The sequence below is a fragment of the Pecten maximus genome, chromosome 1 (assembly GCF_902652985.1).
Source record: "Pecten maximus chromosome 1, xPecMax1.1, whole genome shotgun sequence".
In the NCBI taxonomy this organism is placed as follows: domain Eukaryota; kingdom Metazoa; phylum Mollusca; class Bivalvia; order Pectinida; family Pectinidae; genus Pecten; species Pecten maximus.
In genome coordinates, this window is record NC_047015.1 from 11,891,277 (window position 1) to 11,909,905 (window position 18,629).

Consider the following 18,629-nt stretch of genomic DNA (forward strand, 5'->3'; position numbering starts at 1 on the left):
TGTGAAGGCACAGCCCCTGATGCCAGGCACATTGTCGACTTAGTTTGGTACCCATTAGGTAGGGCCCCAGACCTATTGCAACCAAACATCTGTCTCCCTTACATTCACCGCTACAGCAATAGGAACTCATACTGGTCGACTCCTCAACAAAAGTGCTGGATGGCTTTACAACTCAGTAACAATCAATAGTTTCCTCTAATTCCATGTACAAGGTTGTTGATATGCTTAAAATCAAATATGATTTGAAGTACACTGCTGTTCGTTGACGTTGTCCATCGTTTTGAGTTTACAGAGGTCTCAAGTCGACAAGAACATACCACTGTGCAGCTGTGAACATAACTAGGTTGGTAGGAACTGTGGATGCAAATGCTAACCGGTCCCTTATCGTGCGAGACAAAAACAGATATACACACACACAAAATCAAAAGAGACAAAAACAACTTGCTTTGGAGAATCTATAAATTGTTCAATGTCAGGCAATGTTAGCGTGAATCCGTTTGGCGAGATGAGTTTGGGCTACCTTGTGTTTTACGTAACCGTATTTTTACTCCTAACTTTGATAATTGTAGGAGGAAATTGTGTCATCATAGTGACTATACTTCGCCACCGAGACCTCCAGCAGCCATGCAATTACTTGATAGTGAGTCTTGCTGCTTCGGATCTTCTTTTTGGGATTCTCTATCCTATCTACAACCTCGGCCATCTTCGTGACAACACAATCACGCGTTTACTAGGTAGGTATCTGTTTTCACACACATACACACAGAAATACAAAGATATACATGTTTATTGCAGTTTTGCCAGTGAAATATAGAAATTTATCGAACTAATAAAACTTATATTTTCACTGCAGCGATGAGCAGTGAAAATATAAGTTTTTCGTTTTTCGGACTTATTTTCAGAGAAACTTGGTCCGGCAGCCACAGTTATTATTTTTGGGAATTCACCGTATACATTGTATTTTCATAAATACACATTTTCTTTCAGTTTCTGCTTCATGATAATCTGTAAGGTATGTATCAAGTCCGAAAACTGTAAAAAGCTCAAAATGTAAACATTGATATATGTTTCTTCGGGAGTATATGGCTTTAAATGCAAGGGTCATTTAAGGACGTGCCTGGTTTTGGGGACTGCAATGATACAAGTTATAGCAAGTTGTATGTCAGAACGTTTAGAAGATACTAAGTATTAAGTAGAACGTATAGATTATTTCGGACGTTTATTTCTTTGATGATCTGATTCGCTGTATCCTATACCTGTATTGATATGGGTTGAAGTCATGGTGTTTGTATGACGACGTTTGTAAGAACTGTTGTTGTGATGGGCATTTTTGAAGTGTAATATCCTGAACAGCTTCCAGTGCTGTATGTGAGGGACTGATCACCGCTATACAGTGGATAGAGATGAACTCGGCCTACCACCTTGTCGCCATTACTGTCAACCGTTACATCGCCATCGTCAGACCGCTCCAGTGCCACGTCTATCTGACCAGTCGCAGGGCCACCGTCACAATCTGTACCCTATGGCTGACCACTCTAGCCACGTCGACGGCGATCTACTCTACAACAAATAGTGGTAAAGGCAACATCGAGATTTAAATTTGTAATGTATATAGACGATGTGTTACTATGGTAATGTCAGGGTGTCGGGTCGACCATCACTATGATAATGTTAGGGTATTTGGTCGGCCATCACTATGATAAACTTCAGGGTGTCGGGTCGACCATCACTACGATAAAGTTTAGGGTATCGGGTCGACCATCACTATGATGAATTTTAGGGTATCGGGTCGGCCATCACTATGATAAATTTCAGGGTGTCGGGTCGACCATCACTATGATAAATTTCAAGGTGTCGGGTCGACCATCACTGTGGTAAATTTCAGGGTATCGGGTCGGCCATCACTATATGATAAATTTCAGGGTATCTGGTCGACCATCACTGCACCCGGTCAGAGCCGAGTCATACAATTTTTTCCTTCGTCATTTGGGTATGTTGTGTAAAAATACATTCATTCTCAATACAGTTTTGACCATGTTTGCTCGTCTCGTTCCCTTCATCCAGACTCGTCCTCATAATGACTGGCGTGCAAATGCAAAAATCATGGAGTACAAAATTGATCATTTGATAATTTATCTCGGCTTAAAGAGAGAAAAAAACTAACAAAAGTTACAACAAGCTCAACGATAAAAGATTTTCTTTAAGTTAACATGTTTTTGTTTGTTTTTGTTTGTTTTTGCAAAGTGGACCATGATGGAGCAGAGGCGTGTCGTTACGAGTTAATTTTCACAGAGACGCAGAGCATAATACTGACCATCCTCAGCGTTGTCATACCACTCAGCGTAATGGTCGTGTTATATAGTGTCATCGCGCGCATTGCTAGAAAGCACGTGAGTGACATATCTGTTTACGACCAATTTTATATTTTATATTGGATGACAAATAAAAATCAGCAAAAATGTATTATATATTCGTAGGCAATTCTATGTATTTTTAAGCCGCCACATTTAATGTTGAACATTCTACTCTCGCCCGATCTAAAGACCATTTTATTATTCTTAATCCTTTTTTCTCGTTAAATCTAGTCCGGATTTGAGCATATCGAAAAGGGTTTCTATAGTTACTATGAAGTCACACACTTCTAGCTGCTGAAAAACACTTAATATTTTCATTTTGACATAAAAAGTTCATGCAGGCATATTTTAATTTTTCTGTCTAATCCACTAAGGGATACGCCACACTAACAATTCGATATCTCACATTAATTTTACATATCTCCTTATTCATTTGTATGTTTTAGATCCGGGACATAGCCGCATGCTGTGGTTCTGACTTTCTGAAAGTCGGTAAACAACACGTACTCCGCCGTGAGATGAGGTCTACCTTGACTGTCAGTCTATTGGTGGGGTACTTCGCCTTCGTCTGGATCCCACACTGCACTTACATCGTATATAGTATCGCTTGTCAGTGTCATATCAGCCCTTATATCAGGTAGGCCATCCCTTTAGGAGCTACATATGCATAAACCCAAACCACTGAGACAACACAGACTACTATTGAAATAAAAACAAAAACAAAACAAAACCATACCCTTTCTCACCTTATAAAAAAGTATAAAAACCGCTGTAGGAAACACAACACATTAAAAATCCGAAAACCTAACACCTTCTTTAATGACTTACCAATTTAAGAGAATAAAATCTACAATCACAAAGATATATTAAAAAAAATAAAAATGTAAAAAACAACATAAACCATATCACTAATACAATACAGGAACATGAAATTAAAAAGGTCACTGGTGCTCTCGTTGTTCTGAGATGGAACATCCCAGGCCTGGTCGGAAACCAACATCACAGAATTAAAACAACTTGCACAATATCAAAATATAGATATATCAAAAATTCAAGAAACAAAAATAAGGAATTATCTAAAGTCCCCTAAACTCCAAGGATATGATGAACCAATACATTTGGGTGACAATACTACATGTCTAGTCATATACAGCAAGAATAACATTGCATAGAAAACAAACTATCAATATTAAAATTGTGTCACCTAAAATTGAAAAGATAGGTGCAGAAATTACAGCAATAATACAATTACGGCAATTTACGTCAATAATCCAGTACGAAAATAGAAATATAAGATTTATAGACACAATTATTAATTATACCAACATTTCATCATTTCAGTGACTTTTACGCACACAGCACACTTTGAGGTAATACAGATAATTGTAAAGAAGAAATAATAAAAAAAAAATGGCTCATGACGATCTGATTGTGTTGAGTGACCCAACATAACTTCTAGTACAGATATAAACACACATAAAACATTTCACCTGGATTTGACACAAACAACACCGGGAATTGCTGCTGCAATGCATACTTGCAACAATAAGGAAATTGGCACAATTTGGAGACCATTGCAGCAAAATAGCCAATAAATCAGTGAAATATGAAAATAAAGACGTATTCACAGAAAACATTCCCGAAACTAAAGTAGATATAGCCTCAAAAATGTTACCAAAACTATAGAAGATAGTAGCCTCTTAAATGATACAGAAAAAGAGTGCATATAGCCTTTACAGGTATTGCCAAGGTAGCCTCTAAAATGTTACCAAACCACAGAAAATATAGCCTCTAAAATATTGCATAAACCACAGTAGATATAGCCTCTAAATTATTACCAAATCTATGGTAGATATAGCCTCTAAATTATTACCAAAACCACAGTAGATATAGCCTATAAAATATAACCAAATCTATGGTAGATATAAAAGTATAACAAAAGGCCCATGGGGCCTGTATCGCTCACCTGGTTTGATTTGACCCAATGTCAAAATAATGTTCATGTTCAATTTGTTTTGTTTGTCAACATCAAACAATGCTATATATGGTTATAGTGTGGGGATCCTAACTGCTCTAAGTTTACAACATGCATTCATAACGTTATGACTAGTAGTGATTTAAAGGAATTACATCTATTTCCCCTATTGAGCCCCACCCCTTTGGCACCTTGGGAGTCAAAGTCACCATTTATGCAAAATCTGTTCTCCTTCCCCCAAGGATGTTTCTGACCAAATTGGGTTCAAATCCATTCATAACTTTATGACAAGTAGCGATTTAAAGGAATTGACTCAATTTCCCCTATTGGGCCCCGCCCCTTTGGCCCCTCGGGGGTCAGAGTCACCATTTATGCAAAATCTGTTCCCCTTCCCCAAGGATGTTTCTGACCAAATTGGGTTCAAATCCATTCATAACTTTATGACAAGTAGCGATTTAAAAGAATTGCCTCATTTTCCCCTATTGGGCCCCGCCCCTCCGGCCCCTTGGGGGTGAGAGTCACCATTTATGCAAATTCTTATCCTCTTCTGCCAAGGATGTTTCTGAACAAATTTGGTCAAAATCCAATAAGAACTTTATGACTAGTAGCGATTTAAAGGAATTGCCTCAATTTCCTCTATTGGGCCCCGTCCCTCCGGCCCCTTGGGGGTCAGAGTCACCATTTATGCAAAATATGTTCCCCTTCCCCATCGATGTTTCTGACCAAATTGGGTTCAAATCCATTTATAACTTTATGACTAGTAGCGATTTAAAAGAATTGCCTCAATTTCCCCTATTGGGCCCCGCCCCTTTGGCCCCTCGGGGGTCAGAGTCACCATTTATGCAAAATCTGTTTCCCTTCCCCTAAGGATGTTTCTGACCAAATTGGGTTCAAATCCATTCATAACTTTATGACTAGTAGCGATTTAAAAGAATTGCCCCAATTTCCCCTATTGGGCCCCGCCCCTCCGGCCCCTTGGGGGTCAGAGTCACCATTTATGCAAAATCTGTTCCCCTTTCCCAAAGGATGTTTCTGACCAAATTGGATTCAAATCCATTCATAACTTTATGACAAGTACCCATTTAAAGGAATTGCCTCAATTTCCCCTATTGGGCCCCGCCCCCTTGGCCCCTCGGGGGTCAGAGTCACCATTGATGCAAAATCTCTTTCCCTTCCCCCAAGAATGTTTCCTACCAAATTGGGTTTAAATCCATTCATAACTTTATGACAAGTAGCGATTTAAATGAATTGCCTCAATTTCCCCTATTGGGCCCCGCCCCTCTTGCCCCTTGGAGGTCAGAGTCACCATGTATGCAAAATCTGTTCCCCTTCCCCCAAGGATGTTTCTGACCAAATTGGGTTCAAATCCATCCATAACTTTATGACTAGTAGCGATTTAAAGGAATTGCCTCAATTTCCCCTATTGGGCCCAGCCCCTTTGGCCCCTCGGGGGTCAGAGTCACCATTTATGCAAAATCTGTTCCCCTTCCCCCAAGGATGTTTCTGACCAAATTGGGTTCAAATCCATTCATAACTGTATGACTAGTAGCGATTTAAAGGAATTTTCTCAATTTCCCCTATTGGGCCCCGCCCCTTTGGCCCCTCGGGGGTCAGAGTCACCATTTATGCAAAATCTGTTTCCCTTCCCCCAAGGATGTTTCTGACCAAATTGGGTTCAAATCCATTCATAACTTTATGACAAGTAGCGATTTAAAAGAATCGCCTCAATTTCCCATATTGGGCCCCGCCCCTTTGGCCCCTCGGGGGTCAGAGTCACCATTTATGCAAATTCTGATCCTCTTCGGCCAAGGATGTTTCTGACCAAATTTGGTCAAAATCCAATAAGAACTTTTTGACTAGTAGCGATTTGAAGCAAATGTTGACGGACGACGGACGACAGACGGACGACGAACGGACGACGGACGCTGCGCCATGACATAAGCTCACCGGACCTTCGGTCCAGGTGAGCTAAAAACCGCTGTAGCAAACACAACACATTAAATATCCGAAAACCTAACACCTTCGACAGCAGTGATAAAAAAACAACAAAAACAAAACCTTGAAGAAAAAGCAATGTCGACACTAGTTGACACACTATATATCAATACTAAGTGTTTTCTTTAATGTCTCACCAATTTAAGAGAATAAAATTTACAATCACAAAGATATATTAAAAAAGAAAAAAAATGTAAAAACAACATAAAACCATTTTACTGATACAATACAGGAACATGAAATTAAAAAGGTCACGGGTGCTCTTGTTGTTCTGAGATGGAACATCCCTCGTCTGAAACCAACATCACAGAATTAAAACAACTTACACAATATCAAAATATAGATATATTAAGTATTCAAGAAACAAAAATAAGGAATTATCTAAAGTCCCCTGAACTCCAAGAATATGATGAACCAATACATTTGGGTGACAATACTACATGTCTAGTCATATTCAGCAAAAATAACATTGCATAGAAAACGAACTATCAATATTTAAATTTTGTCTCCTAAAATTGAAAAGATAGGTGCAGAAATTACAGCAATAATACAATTACGGCAATTTACGTAAAAAATCCCAGTACGAAAATAGAAATATAAGATTTGGCCACAATTATTAATTATACCAACATTTCATCATTTCAGGGACTTTTACGCACACAGCAAGCACACTTTGAGGTAAAACAGATAATTGTAAAAGAAGAAATAATGAAAAATTGGCTTATGACGATCTTTTAAAATATTACCAAAACCACAGTAGATATAGCCTCTAAAATATTACCAAAACCACAGTAGATATAGCCTCTAAAATATTACCAAAACTACAGTAGATATAGCCTCTAAAATATTACAAAAACCACAGTAGATATAGCCTCTAAAATATTACAAAAACCACAGTAGATATAGCCTCTAAAATATTACCAAAACTACAGTAGATAGCCTCTAAAATGTTACCAAAACCACAGTAGATATAGCCTCTAAAATATTACAAAAACCACAGTAGATATAGCCTCTAAAATATTACAAAAACCACAGTAGATATAGCCTCTAAAATATTACAAAAACCACAGTAGATAGCCTCTAAAATATTACCAAAACTACAGAAAATATAGCCTCTAAATTAATACCAAAACCACAGTAGATATAGCCTCTATAATATAACCAAAACTACGGAATATATAACCTCTAAATTATTACCAAAACCACAGTAGATATAGCCTCTAAAATATTACCAAAACTACAGTAGATATAGCCTCTAAAATGTTACCAAAACCACAGTAGATATAACCTCTAATATTTAAAATATTACCAAAACTACGGATTATATAGCCTCTAAAATATTACCAAAACCACAGTAGATATAACCTCTAAAATATTAAAATATTACCAAAACCACAGTAGATATAACCTCTAAAATATTAAAATATTACCAAATCTATGGTAGATATAGCCTCTAAAATATAACCAAAACTACGGAATATACAGCCTCTAAAACATTACCAAAAATACAGAAAATATAGCCTCTAAATTATTACCAAAACCACAGTAGATATAGCCTCTAAATTATTACTAAACTTAAAGTAGATATAGCTTTGATATATCCACGTGGATATGAACAAGTTAGACGCCCACTTAAGAACATTAAGTACAAAGAAAAACTTTCACAAGTAGGTCAGTTTGTAGATGACATAGATATTTGGAATTATGATAAGGTCGTTTTTGACATAATGATAAAATAATCCAAGAACATATAATGACATTCAGTAATATATACATAGGGTTTTAAAATTCCGTTGACCTTAATAGAAACATCTTTAGATATGTGCAATATTTTATTAAATCCAGTAATAAGTTTAAAATTTTGTAATTGGATCAGTTTATTTGGTAAACCGTATATTTTATCATATTTTATCATTTTTGTCATCATCAATGTAAATGTAACTATGTCTTGTAATACACTGTATATATGTTGGGAGAAGGCGTTGATAAGTTGTTGTAACTTGTGCCTAATCCCGTGTCTTTTTTTTGACAATAAATAATATTTATGTTTAAACTAACTTTCAAAATTCCCAAACACAGAATAGTCGTCATGTCATTTTTCGAAAAGACTTAAAAAACCTAAATGATAGCAGAGCAAACATAAAGCAGAGTATGTAAAACAACCTGTTATTTAAGAATAATAGGTGTAATGATATATACCAGTACAAAATGTTGTTCCGCTATAAATTCGGCAACAGACTTCAGTACAGCTAGGGCATATTGACACTGGACCGCAAAACAGGATTTTGGTTTCAATTTTTTTTAAGAATTGTGAACAGTTTCTGTGCCTTTATCTTGACGAGAGTTCGTGTGTGGCCTAGATCTGGGATATACTCATGATTATCTTCTGTTAAGACACAGGAGGAAAACAAACTAGCTTAGTAGACTTGCTTTACCGTTAGTTCTCGTTTTTATTTTTCCTTCGTTGTACATGAGTTGCTTATTTTCTCGCTAGGTTTGGCTTTCGACTAGACATTTTTCCAGAATGATTTGTCTCTTTCGGTTACTTTTACCTTAGTAACCTTCCTTATAGATATTTTCACATGGATGTTTTCTCATTCTCACAGTTCCTTGGATTTCGTCTGTGTTGAAGTTTTAATTGCTGTCAGTGTATTGTCAGTTCTCCATTAGTTCTCCGTCGGGCTCTGTAGTTTTTGGTCGTTGTCTTGCTCACTGGTATATGTAAATCTAATTGTGTATGTTTGGTATCTAAAGACCAACTCCAGGTTTCCAGCAGACACTTGTTGTTGAGGGAGACATCCAATTTCAACTGAATTATATATAATGACTGATTGCATCGTAATTTCTGGTGGATGTACTTATAAGTAAACAGCAGTGGTCACTAGGATGTCACAATAACAAACAGGTCGCTACATAGATCCATCTTTAAAATGGAGGGTTCCTCGTTTTGTCCACTGCGTGTGTACTGATACATAAAGTTGCCTTACTTTTTTGAGAAAATACGCTTGACAGATGGATTTCCAGTATAATTGAGACGAGTCATTCAGTCGTCCATTATGAGGCTGTAGCTTTACTTAGAGTATTTTATCTTGATATTCAGACAAGTTTCATAGTTCTTTCGTATATCCTTTCTCACTGTTTAGACCCTCACATTATACACCGAGTAATATCCACTCACTATTCTTTGATCTCGACGTTACATCTTCACTCTGCAAACCAGTATTTCACTCAATTTTCACATTTAATCACATTTTGTTGTTATTTGTTTTTCATACATGAATATCTAAAATCAAAATAAATTTTGTTGACCGAAATGCCTCATGAGTACAACATCACATTCTTTTTTTTCGACAGACTTTCGTCACGGATATTGGTGTATACAAACAACGCCATCAACATTTTCATCTACGCCGGGCGTATCCATCTATTCCGAAAATTCGCACTGAAGGATTTACAGCGATGTTGTTCGTGTTGTTTCAAGATAAATTGAGATAATTGGGTTTAAGTACAAACCTTGTCAATATGTTTTTGTAGTGAATGCATAATGCATATTCCCAGTACTTGGATATCTCTTGAATGTATATACAGGTATACATCTTTATAATATTCCTAACATGGTATAATAGGACTGCAGAAATTACCAATCCCAACAGTGCTTCCATCTCACGTCTCGAACCCAAAAGAACTTCGCCAACCATACGGAGTTCCAACAGAGTATAACTCCGCCAACCAAACGGAGTTCCAACAGAGTATAACTCCGCCAGCCATACGGAGTTCCAACAGAGTATAGCTTCGCCAACCATACGGAGTTCCAACAGAGTATAACTCCGCCAGCCATACGGAGTTCCAACAAAGTATAACTCCGCCAGCCATACGGAGTTCCAACAGAGTATAACTTCGCCAGCCATACGGGGTTCCAACAGAGTATAACTCCGCCAACCATACGGGGTTCCAACAGAGTATAACTCCGCCAGCCATACGGAGTTCCAACAAAGTATAACTCCGCCAGCCATACGGAGTTCCAACAAAGTATAACTCCGCCAGCCATACGGAGTTCCAACAGAGTATATTTACATTTTGGTGGCAAAGCCACGATATAAACTAAGTAAAAATATTTGCTGTCTATGTGAGCATAATTGACACCCAAAACGTGACATCAATCCATGCCGCGCGTGAATATATTCACCCACCGGAACTACTTGTAACTAACGTAAACAATCATGGCTCTATGAAAAAAAGCCTAGGGCTACGTCGTTTTTTATGTTAATTAAAAAGTATCAAAAAGAAATTTAAACAATATTGTTACACAAATAATAAAAAGAATTGAACAAACTGTGTTATTTCAATGCACTTTTTTGTTTGCCATTATGCACGTGACAAATGAATTTTGAAAAATAGGCTGTTCCATTTGTCGAACCCCATTGACGAAGTCGCCAAATATTGGCATTTTTAATGCAAACTCAATTTTAATTTTCAAAAATAACAAAAATAATATTGTCGAGAATGTAAATATAAGCATTAAACTGTCATTTTTGGTGTCTATGGTCGATATAGATATGACGTTTGTTTGCAAAGCTCTGGAATCTATATCGAAAATAGACACCAAAAAAGATAGTTTAACCTTAAATAACTCCGCCAGCCATACGGAGACACAGCGTCAGAACCCGTACCGATCCGACGAAAAAAAATCATCTATCAAAATGGTGTAGGAGTATGATGAGGAAGAATCGCCAAATCGTCCAAAGAATTTATAGAATATACATTTGATAACGATGTGATCGTCTTAAAACCAGGGACATATAATTGTGCAGTGCAGACTTAGTTAACATTGAAGGTTACACCGTGTTTTGTAAACACAGACATTGTCCGTAAATAAATCTGGTGATAGATCTATTGCTTTATGTATTAAATGAATATGTAAAGTATACAATGTATATACAGTGTATCTAAAATACCCTTTAACTTCGAAGGCAATATATGGATAGATACAGTTGATATAACTCCGGCCAATTCAAATCATTCGTCGGCAGATTGTTTGAGGATGATGTTATATATATATATATATATGAACTGTTGGCTATCAGTAATGATCTTAAGTGTATTTGCCTGATTGGAGAGTTTAATAGTAGAACAGCAGATTCTCCTGATTTATAGATATTGCTGCTGATGATTTTGATAATTCAGTACATGTAAAACAAAAACAAAAACAAAAACAAAAAGAAATTCACCTAAGCAAGATGTAACATGGATTAAATACGAAACAACTTTGGAAGACATTAATTATATATGCGTAATCACTATAATTTCTTTAGTGTAGTGGATTCAAGGTTATATTTAGTTAGGTTAGTCAACAAGTTGACAATTAGTAATTTTGTGGTAGAGGGAGATTTTTGAAAGTATTCCCTTCACCTATAATGGTATTAATATAAAACAAGAAAGAGGCCGAGTTTTGACATATAACGTTATCTATTAATTTGACCCCATCCATCAGTCCCTGGGGGTCAGTCAGGCCAACATTTGCATACCATCAAACTGCCTTCCAACTTCGTTAGAATTAATTCCAAAGGAAATTCAACGAATGATAGTCAAAATGTGATTTTCCCTATATAAGCTACAGTCAAGTTTAGCCCCCCCCCCCCCCCCCCCCCCTGGGGCAAACGTGAGACACCAGAGTCATAAAAATATGGTAACGCAATTTAAGATTACATTAGATTACTTTAGATTACACATCTTTGATAAAGTTATCATATATGGTTGTGAGGTTTGGAGTTATCGTCGGAGACCCATGGTTGAGATTTGGGGTTATTCATCGTCAGAGATCCACGGTTGAGGTGAGGTTTTGGGTTATTCATCGTCAGAGACCCATGGTTGATGTGAGGTTTTGGGTTATTCATCGTTGGAGACCCACGGTTGATGTGAGGTTTGGGGTTATTCATCGTCGGAGACCCACGGTTGATGTGAGGTTTGGGGTTATTCATCGTTGGAGACCCACGGTTGATGTGAGGTTTGGAGTTATTCATCGTCAGAGACCCATGGTTGATGTGAGGTTTTGGGTTATTCATCGTCGGAGACCCACGGTTGATATGAGGTTTGGAGTTATTAATCGTTGGAGACCCACGGTTGATATGAGGTTTGGGGTTATTCATCGTCAGAGACCCACGGTTGATGTGAGGTTTGGAGTTATTCATCGTCGGAGACCCACGGTTGATGTGAGGTTTGGGGTTATTCATCGTTGGAGACCCATGGTTGATGTGAGGTTTGGAGTTATCCATCGTCAGAGACCCACGGTTGATGTGAGGTTTGGGGTTATTCATCGTCAGAGACCCACGGTTGATGTGAGGTTTGGGGTTATTCATCGTCGGAGACCCACGGTTGATATGAGGTTTGGAGTTATTAATCGTTGGAGACCCACGGTTGATGTCAGGTTTGGGGTTATTCATCGTTGGAGACCCACGGTTGATGTGAGGTTTGGAGTTATTCATCGTTGGAAACCCACGGTTGATGTGAGGTTTGGAGTTATCCATCGTCAGAGACCCATGGTTGATGTGAGGTTTGGGGTTATTCATCGTCAGAGACCCACGGTTGATGTGAGGTTTGGGGTTATTCATCGTTTGAGACCCATGGTTGATGTGAGGTTTGGGTTATTCATCGTCAGAGACCCACGGTTGATGTGAGGTTTGGAGTTATCCATCGTCGGAGACCCATGGTTGATGTGAGGTTTGGGGTTATTCATCGTTGGAGACCCACGGTTGATGTGAGGTTTGGGGTTATTCATCGTCGGAGACCCACGGTTGATGTGAGGTTTGGAGTTATCCATCGTCAGAGACCCATGGTTGATGTGAGGTTTGGGGTTATTCATCGTCAGAGACCCATGGTTGATGTGAGGTTTGGGGTTATTCATCGTCGGAGACCCACGGTCGATGTGTGGTTTGGGGTTATTCATCGTCGGAGACCCACGGTTGATGTGAGGTTTGGGTTATTCAAAGTTGGAGACCCACGGTTGATGTGAGGTTTGGGGTTATTCATCGTCGGAGACCCAAGGTTGATGTGAGGTTTGGGGTTATTCATCGTTGGAGACCAACGGTTGATGTGAGGTTTGGGGTTATTCATCGTTGGAGACCCACGGTTGATGTGAGGTTTGGGGTTATTCATCGTCGAAGACCCACGGTTGATGTGAGGTTTGGGGTTATTTATCGTCGAAGACCCACGGTTGATGTGAGGTTTTGGTTATTCATCGTTGGAGACCCATGGTTGATGCGAGGTTTGGGGTTATTCATCGTCGAAGACCCACGGTTGAGGTGAGGTTTGGGGTTATTCATCGTCGGAGACCCATGGTTGATGTGAGGTTTGGGTTATTCATCGTCGGAGACCCACGGTTGATGTGAGGTTTGGGGTTATTCAACGTTGGAGACCCACGGTTGATGTGAGGTTTGGGGTTATTCATCGTCGGAGACCCACGGTTGATGTGAGGTTTGGGGTTATTTATCGTCGGAGACCCACGGTTGATGTGAGGTTTGGGGTTATTCATCGTTGGAGACCCACGGTTGATGTGTGGTTTGGGGTTATTTATCGTCGGAGACCCACGGTTGATGTGAGGTTTGGGGTTATTCATCGTTGGAGACCCACGGTTGGTGTGTGGTTTGGGGTTATTTATCGTCGGAGACCCACGACTGATTCCACTACGCTACGCTACATTTGGGTCAACCGTGGGACGCCGATGTTATTGTGACATTGAACGAAATAGGAGACGAGTTCTATTATTTATTTAATTGTAGCGATTAATAAAATATCATTAAACAGGAGAAAAATACATATCTAGATATTATTATGAAAGACCCAGTACAATCAAGTTTGATACCCTTTTTAATTTTGTAGTAGATGATGAATTGAAATCACTTGTGAAATTAATTAAGCAAATAAGTATACGACTCAACACTATTTGAAATATATCCTCTTGCTTGACAAATGTATCCATGTATTATATCATGTCCTGTACAATTCTGTATGTATGTCATTCTCTACACTTTATATGTTTATGAGAATAAAATCTTGTCATTGGCATTGTCATTATTAAGCTTAAAACGTCGCCAGTCAACTTTATCATGATTTATGGAGAACTGGGGAAAGATCCCCAATGAGTGGAATATCAAAGTCGATATGATTAGATCTTGGACCAAAATGACAGGAATCCACAATAATAATCTATGAAACAAACCTCATATCTAAAAATATATATTATATAAACGTTTAACTGTATCACAAAGATATTGGATGAATGCACGTACTTTGAAAGTCAACGATTTTCATCGGGAAGCCAGTCACCAATTATTTAACATTTATTCAACACACCCAAGATCAAAAAATTTAAACAATATCAATTCTGTTAATACATCCCATATACAATCACGGCTAGGAATTCCAGTAAATCGAACCAATATTGAGAAAATAGAGATTGTCGAAAAAACGTACGAGATATGTCGATGTGAATGAACTCAATCGACAGACAGATATTTTTTCTTTGATTTGGAATATGATCAATATACATCATGTATACTCTCGCTTGGCTTAATGGAACATCGGAAAAGGGTTAGATTTCAACGTCCGGTGAATAACAAGCAAAGTCTATAGTGGGTAGCATATGAACTACGGCATGTCAGCACTTCGGCTTAGTCACGATGAAACTTGGGTAGGAAACTGCCAAAAGATCTTGTCGGTAGTCCGTGTCCACATTTTGCTCACAGAATTCTGACATTGCTGCAGTTCATCTCTGTTCCGTGTGCATATACAACAACATTCTAAGACAACACTTCATGAATGACATTCTGTCCGAATTTGGCACCAATGTTCTTTTTTTTAACTGAGAATATGGATACTATCTTCTTTACTCTCAGCTTATTAGGAGCGACCACAAGAATCCCCTTCACAGATGACGCGGTCCAAAGACAATTTCTGATGAAGTCTGCTCGATTTGTTGTAAGCACTATGCATTGCTATTTGTAATCTAGTGACTGTCAATCACTTTGACTGATTCACACGGTGGATAAATTTACTCCTGTTATTTTCCTTACCGCACTGGCGTTTTAATGTATTAATTCTAATTTATTCATTGTCTTTTTTTTCTCTTTCTTTCTTTTGTCGATTTCTTGTATTCAAACACCTCCTTCCGGAAGATTCAAAATTTGCTTTCCTTCCCAAAAGGACGCTTCTGACCAAATGTGGTAAAACAATGGTAAAAAAAAATGAATAATCAGTTGAAGCTGCTCTAGTTCTGCACACCGTAACGTCTACACTACTATCAAATGTTATATCGGGAGCTCCTGTTTCCGATATATTACAGGTCAATCCACCCACATCTCCAGGCCTCATGTTCCCGATATAAAACAGGTACATCCGCTGTCTGCTCTGATGACGACCATAACAGCTGTATGAAATTGTCCGTCCGTCGTGCAGAGCTAAGTAAGCCTAGCTACTCCAAAGCTTGTTTTCATTAAAAAAAAATCAGGTACATTCGCCTCCATCTCCAGAACTCATGTTCCCGATATAAAACAGGTACATCCGCCCACATCTCCAGAACTCATGTTACCCGATATAGAACAGGTACATCTCCAGAACTCATGTTACCCGATATAGAACAGGTACATCTCCAGAACTCATGTTACCCGATATAGAACAGGTACATCTCCAGAACTCATGTTCCCAATATAACACAGGTACATCTCCAGAACTCATATTCCCGATATAAAACAGGTACATCCGCCTACATCTCCAGAACTCATGTTCCCAATATCCGATCAATGCACTATGTTTTCCCGATGATGTTGATGCCTTCAGTATTTCCATAGCACTTTTAGTTTAGCTAGTATGCCATTTTGAAAATGTCCATGAATGCAAAATCATTGCTTTAAACATTTTCTCAATAACCAAGAGGCCCTGGGACTTGAAATTGGGCCTGTAGAATGCTTGGATGAAGGGCTACCAGTTTGTCCGAATGAATGACATTGGCCTACATTTAAGGTCACAGGGATCAAATAGGTTAAAATATTTATACGACTTTTTTCTCAATAGCAAATAGGCCAAGATATCTGATATTAGGTCTGTAGCATGCTTGGATGAAGGACTACGGCTGACAACAGAAATGACCTTGACCTTCATTCGGGGTCACAAGGATGAAAAACATTTGAACATCTTCCCAAAAACCAACAGGCCCAGATACCTGTTATTGAGTCTGTAGCATGCTTGCATGAAGCTCTATAGAGTGTGTTATGATGGATGACCTTGATCTTCATTCAAAGTCACAGGGGTCAAACCTTTAAATGACACCTTCTCAAAAACCAAAATGAAGAGGCTTGATATTGAGTCTGTAACAATTGGATGCAGAGCTACAAAGCATGTTGATAAGGTTAACCTTGACCTTCATCCAAGATCATAAAGGTCTTTCTGCCTTTAAGTTTGTCAAAGATATGAAAAGCCTGTAAAATTGTCCATGACAATTTCTAGTTTAGGTATTGTATTTGTATACGTGTGAATCTGATTAAAGGCATGATTCTAACACAGATTGTGTAATAACAAGAATTCGACAAAAGTGGAAAGGTCGCCTGCACAGAAAGTAGGGTGATTAAGAAAGTTATTGCACAGAAACAGATTTTCTATTTATAGTAACAGTGACCTCTGACATTTGGACCAGTAAAAACATGACTGTGGACCCAAATGTGTAGTGTATTTTTATGTAATTCTGGAACTACACTTGTTTCAGTTCCCCTTAGTCTCACCATGAGTATGAACATAGTTATACAAAATTAAGTAGTTCTCTTCTGACAGCCACTGTAGTTGTATGTAATTTTGAATTCAATGTAGACACCACAAAAGGAACTTGAGTTGTCACAAGGAAGCCAATTTTCTATTTCTAGTAAAAGTGACCTAGACTTTTGACCTTCAGACCTGGAAACCAGTCTCAGGCAAGCACTTTTGTAAGGAAGATCTGAATAAAATCTGAGTTTAATCCACCCAAGGAAAATTGAGAAACAAATTTTCTATGTTAGTAACAGTAACCTTGACCTTCAAATTTCAGCCCTGAAAAGCATTCCAAAGCAGGCAATTTTGGTAAAGAAGATCTGCATGAAGTTAGTGTTTGGTCGGCCCAGGGAATCTCAAGGTATCGCATGGAAAAGAACTAAGGGAGCTTGAGGTATCCCACGGAAGTTTTTTTTGTTCTATTTTCAGTAACTGTGACCTTCACCTTCATACCTGAAAACAATCACAGGAAGCACTTTGGTAAGGAAGATCTGGACTTGAGTTATCGCATGGAAACAAATTTTCTATTTTCAGTAATGGTGACCTTGACCTTAAACCTTCGGACCTGAAATGCAATCACAAGAAAGCACTTTTGGTAAGAAAGATCAGCATAAAGTTGAGTTTGATCGGCCCAAGGGAACCTGAATTATCTCATGAACACCGTATTTAGCAGGCGGCACAAAAATAAGTGGAGACTGACATTCCCTAATTCATTCATTAGTTCATGGTGTGTGATCAATGTATCCAATTTTTCTATAGTGGTAAAGTGAGCTGTTTAATAACCTTGTTATGTTGACAGATCATCACCAATAGGATACTATCATTACTACTGTGACCATTACACTTGACTGATGATCACCATATCAAATCAGATAAATTAATGTTATGGTACTATGGTGTGAAGAGTATCTAGTAGACCCTTGAGAGTAGACTCCTTAAAATCATATTTGACTAATTGGATTAAAGGAACATGAATACTTGATCCATGTTGTGACCCTTCAGATTTCCAAGAAATACTCCTCTGACTTCTGAAATAGCTAATAATCAAGGGTGAACTGGATGCTCTGATGTGATGATGAACTAAGTATGATATATCCTGTACACAATCTTTGTGCTAAAAGATGGACTCGCTTACACAAACACAGGGACTTGACACAAATTCACAATCCATGGTCCATATAGCTATACACTACATAAACGGACCAAGGGTATTATATGGACAATGGGTTGGAGACTCATGCTAAGTCCCAATGAACACATGCACTAATAACGAGAAGCCTAGAGGGCCTGCATAACTCACCTGGTTGCATGCATTTCAGTACCGGATATTTAATCATTGCAAAAAACTCTCATTTATGTTATATCACCAATATTTTCCTAAGTTCTGAGCTGCCTGTCAATCTTGAATTAGCCTACCTCACACAGAGGCTGTCACATGATATCCAGATCGTTAGGAGGTAACGTTTCTTGTCAAACTATCTTACAGTACCACATCTAACAACAAATTGATTAAT

The 18,629-nt window shown here is 38.2% G+C and overlaps 2 protein-coding genes across 2 annotated transcripts; one reads left to right on the forward strand and one right to left on the reverse strand.

The window, feature by feature from the left end:
* The first annotated feature begins 469 nt into the window (after positions 1 to 469).
* On the forward strand, positions 470 to 9,878 carry LOC117325068 (octopamine receptor beta-2R-like). The gene is made up of 5 exons (XM_033880996.1): positions 470 to 734; positions 1,354 to 1,572; positions 2,245 to 2,390; positions 2,801 to 2,991; positions 9,679 to 9,878. The coding sequence occupies exons 1-5, from the start codon at positions 470 to 472 to the stop codon at positions 9,812 to 9,814; spliced, it is 957 nt and encodes a 318-aa protein (XP_033736887.1). The 3' UTR covers positions 9,815 to 9,878.
* Positions 9,879 to 12,068: 2,190 nt separating this feature from the next.
* Positions 12,069 to 12,932, reverse strand: LOC117328940 (putative proline-rich protein 21). Its single transcript, XM_033886610.1, has one exon. The coding sequence runs from the start codon at positions 12,930 to 12,932 to the stop codon at positions 12,069 to 12,071; it is 864 nt and encodes a 287-aa protein (XP_033742501.1).
* Between the last annotated feature and the right edge of the window lie 5,697 nt (positions 12,933 to 18,629).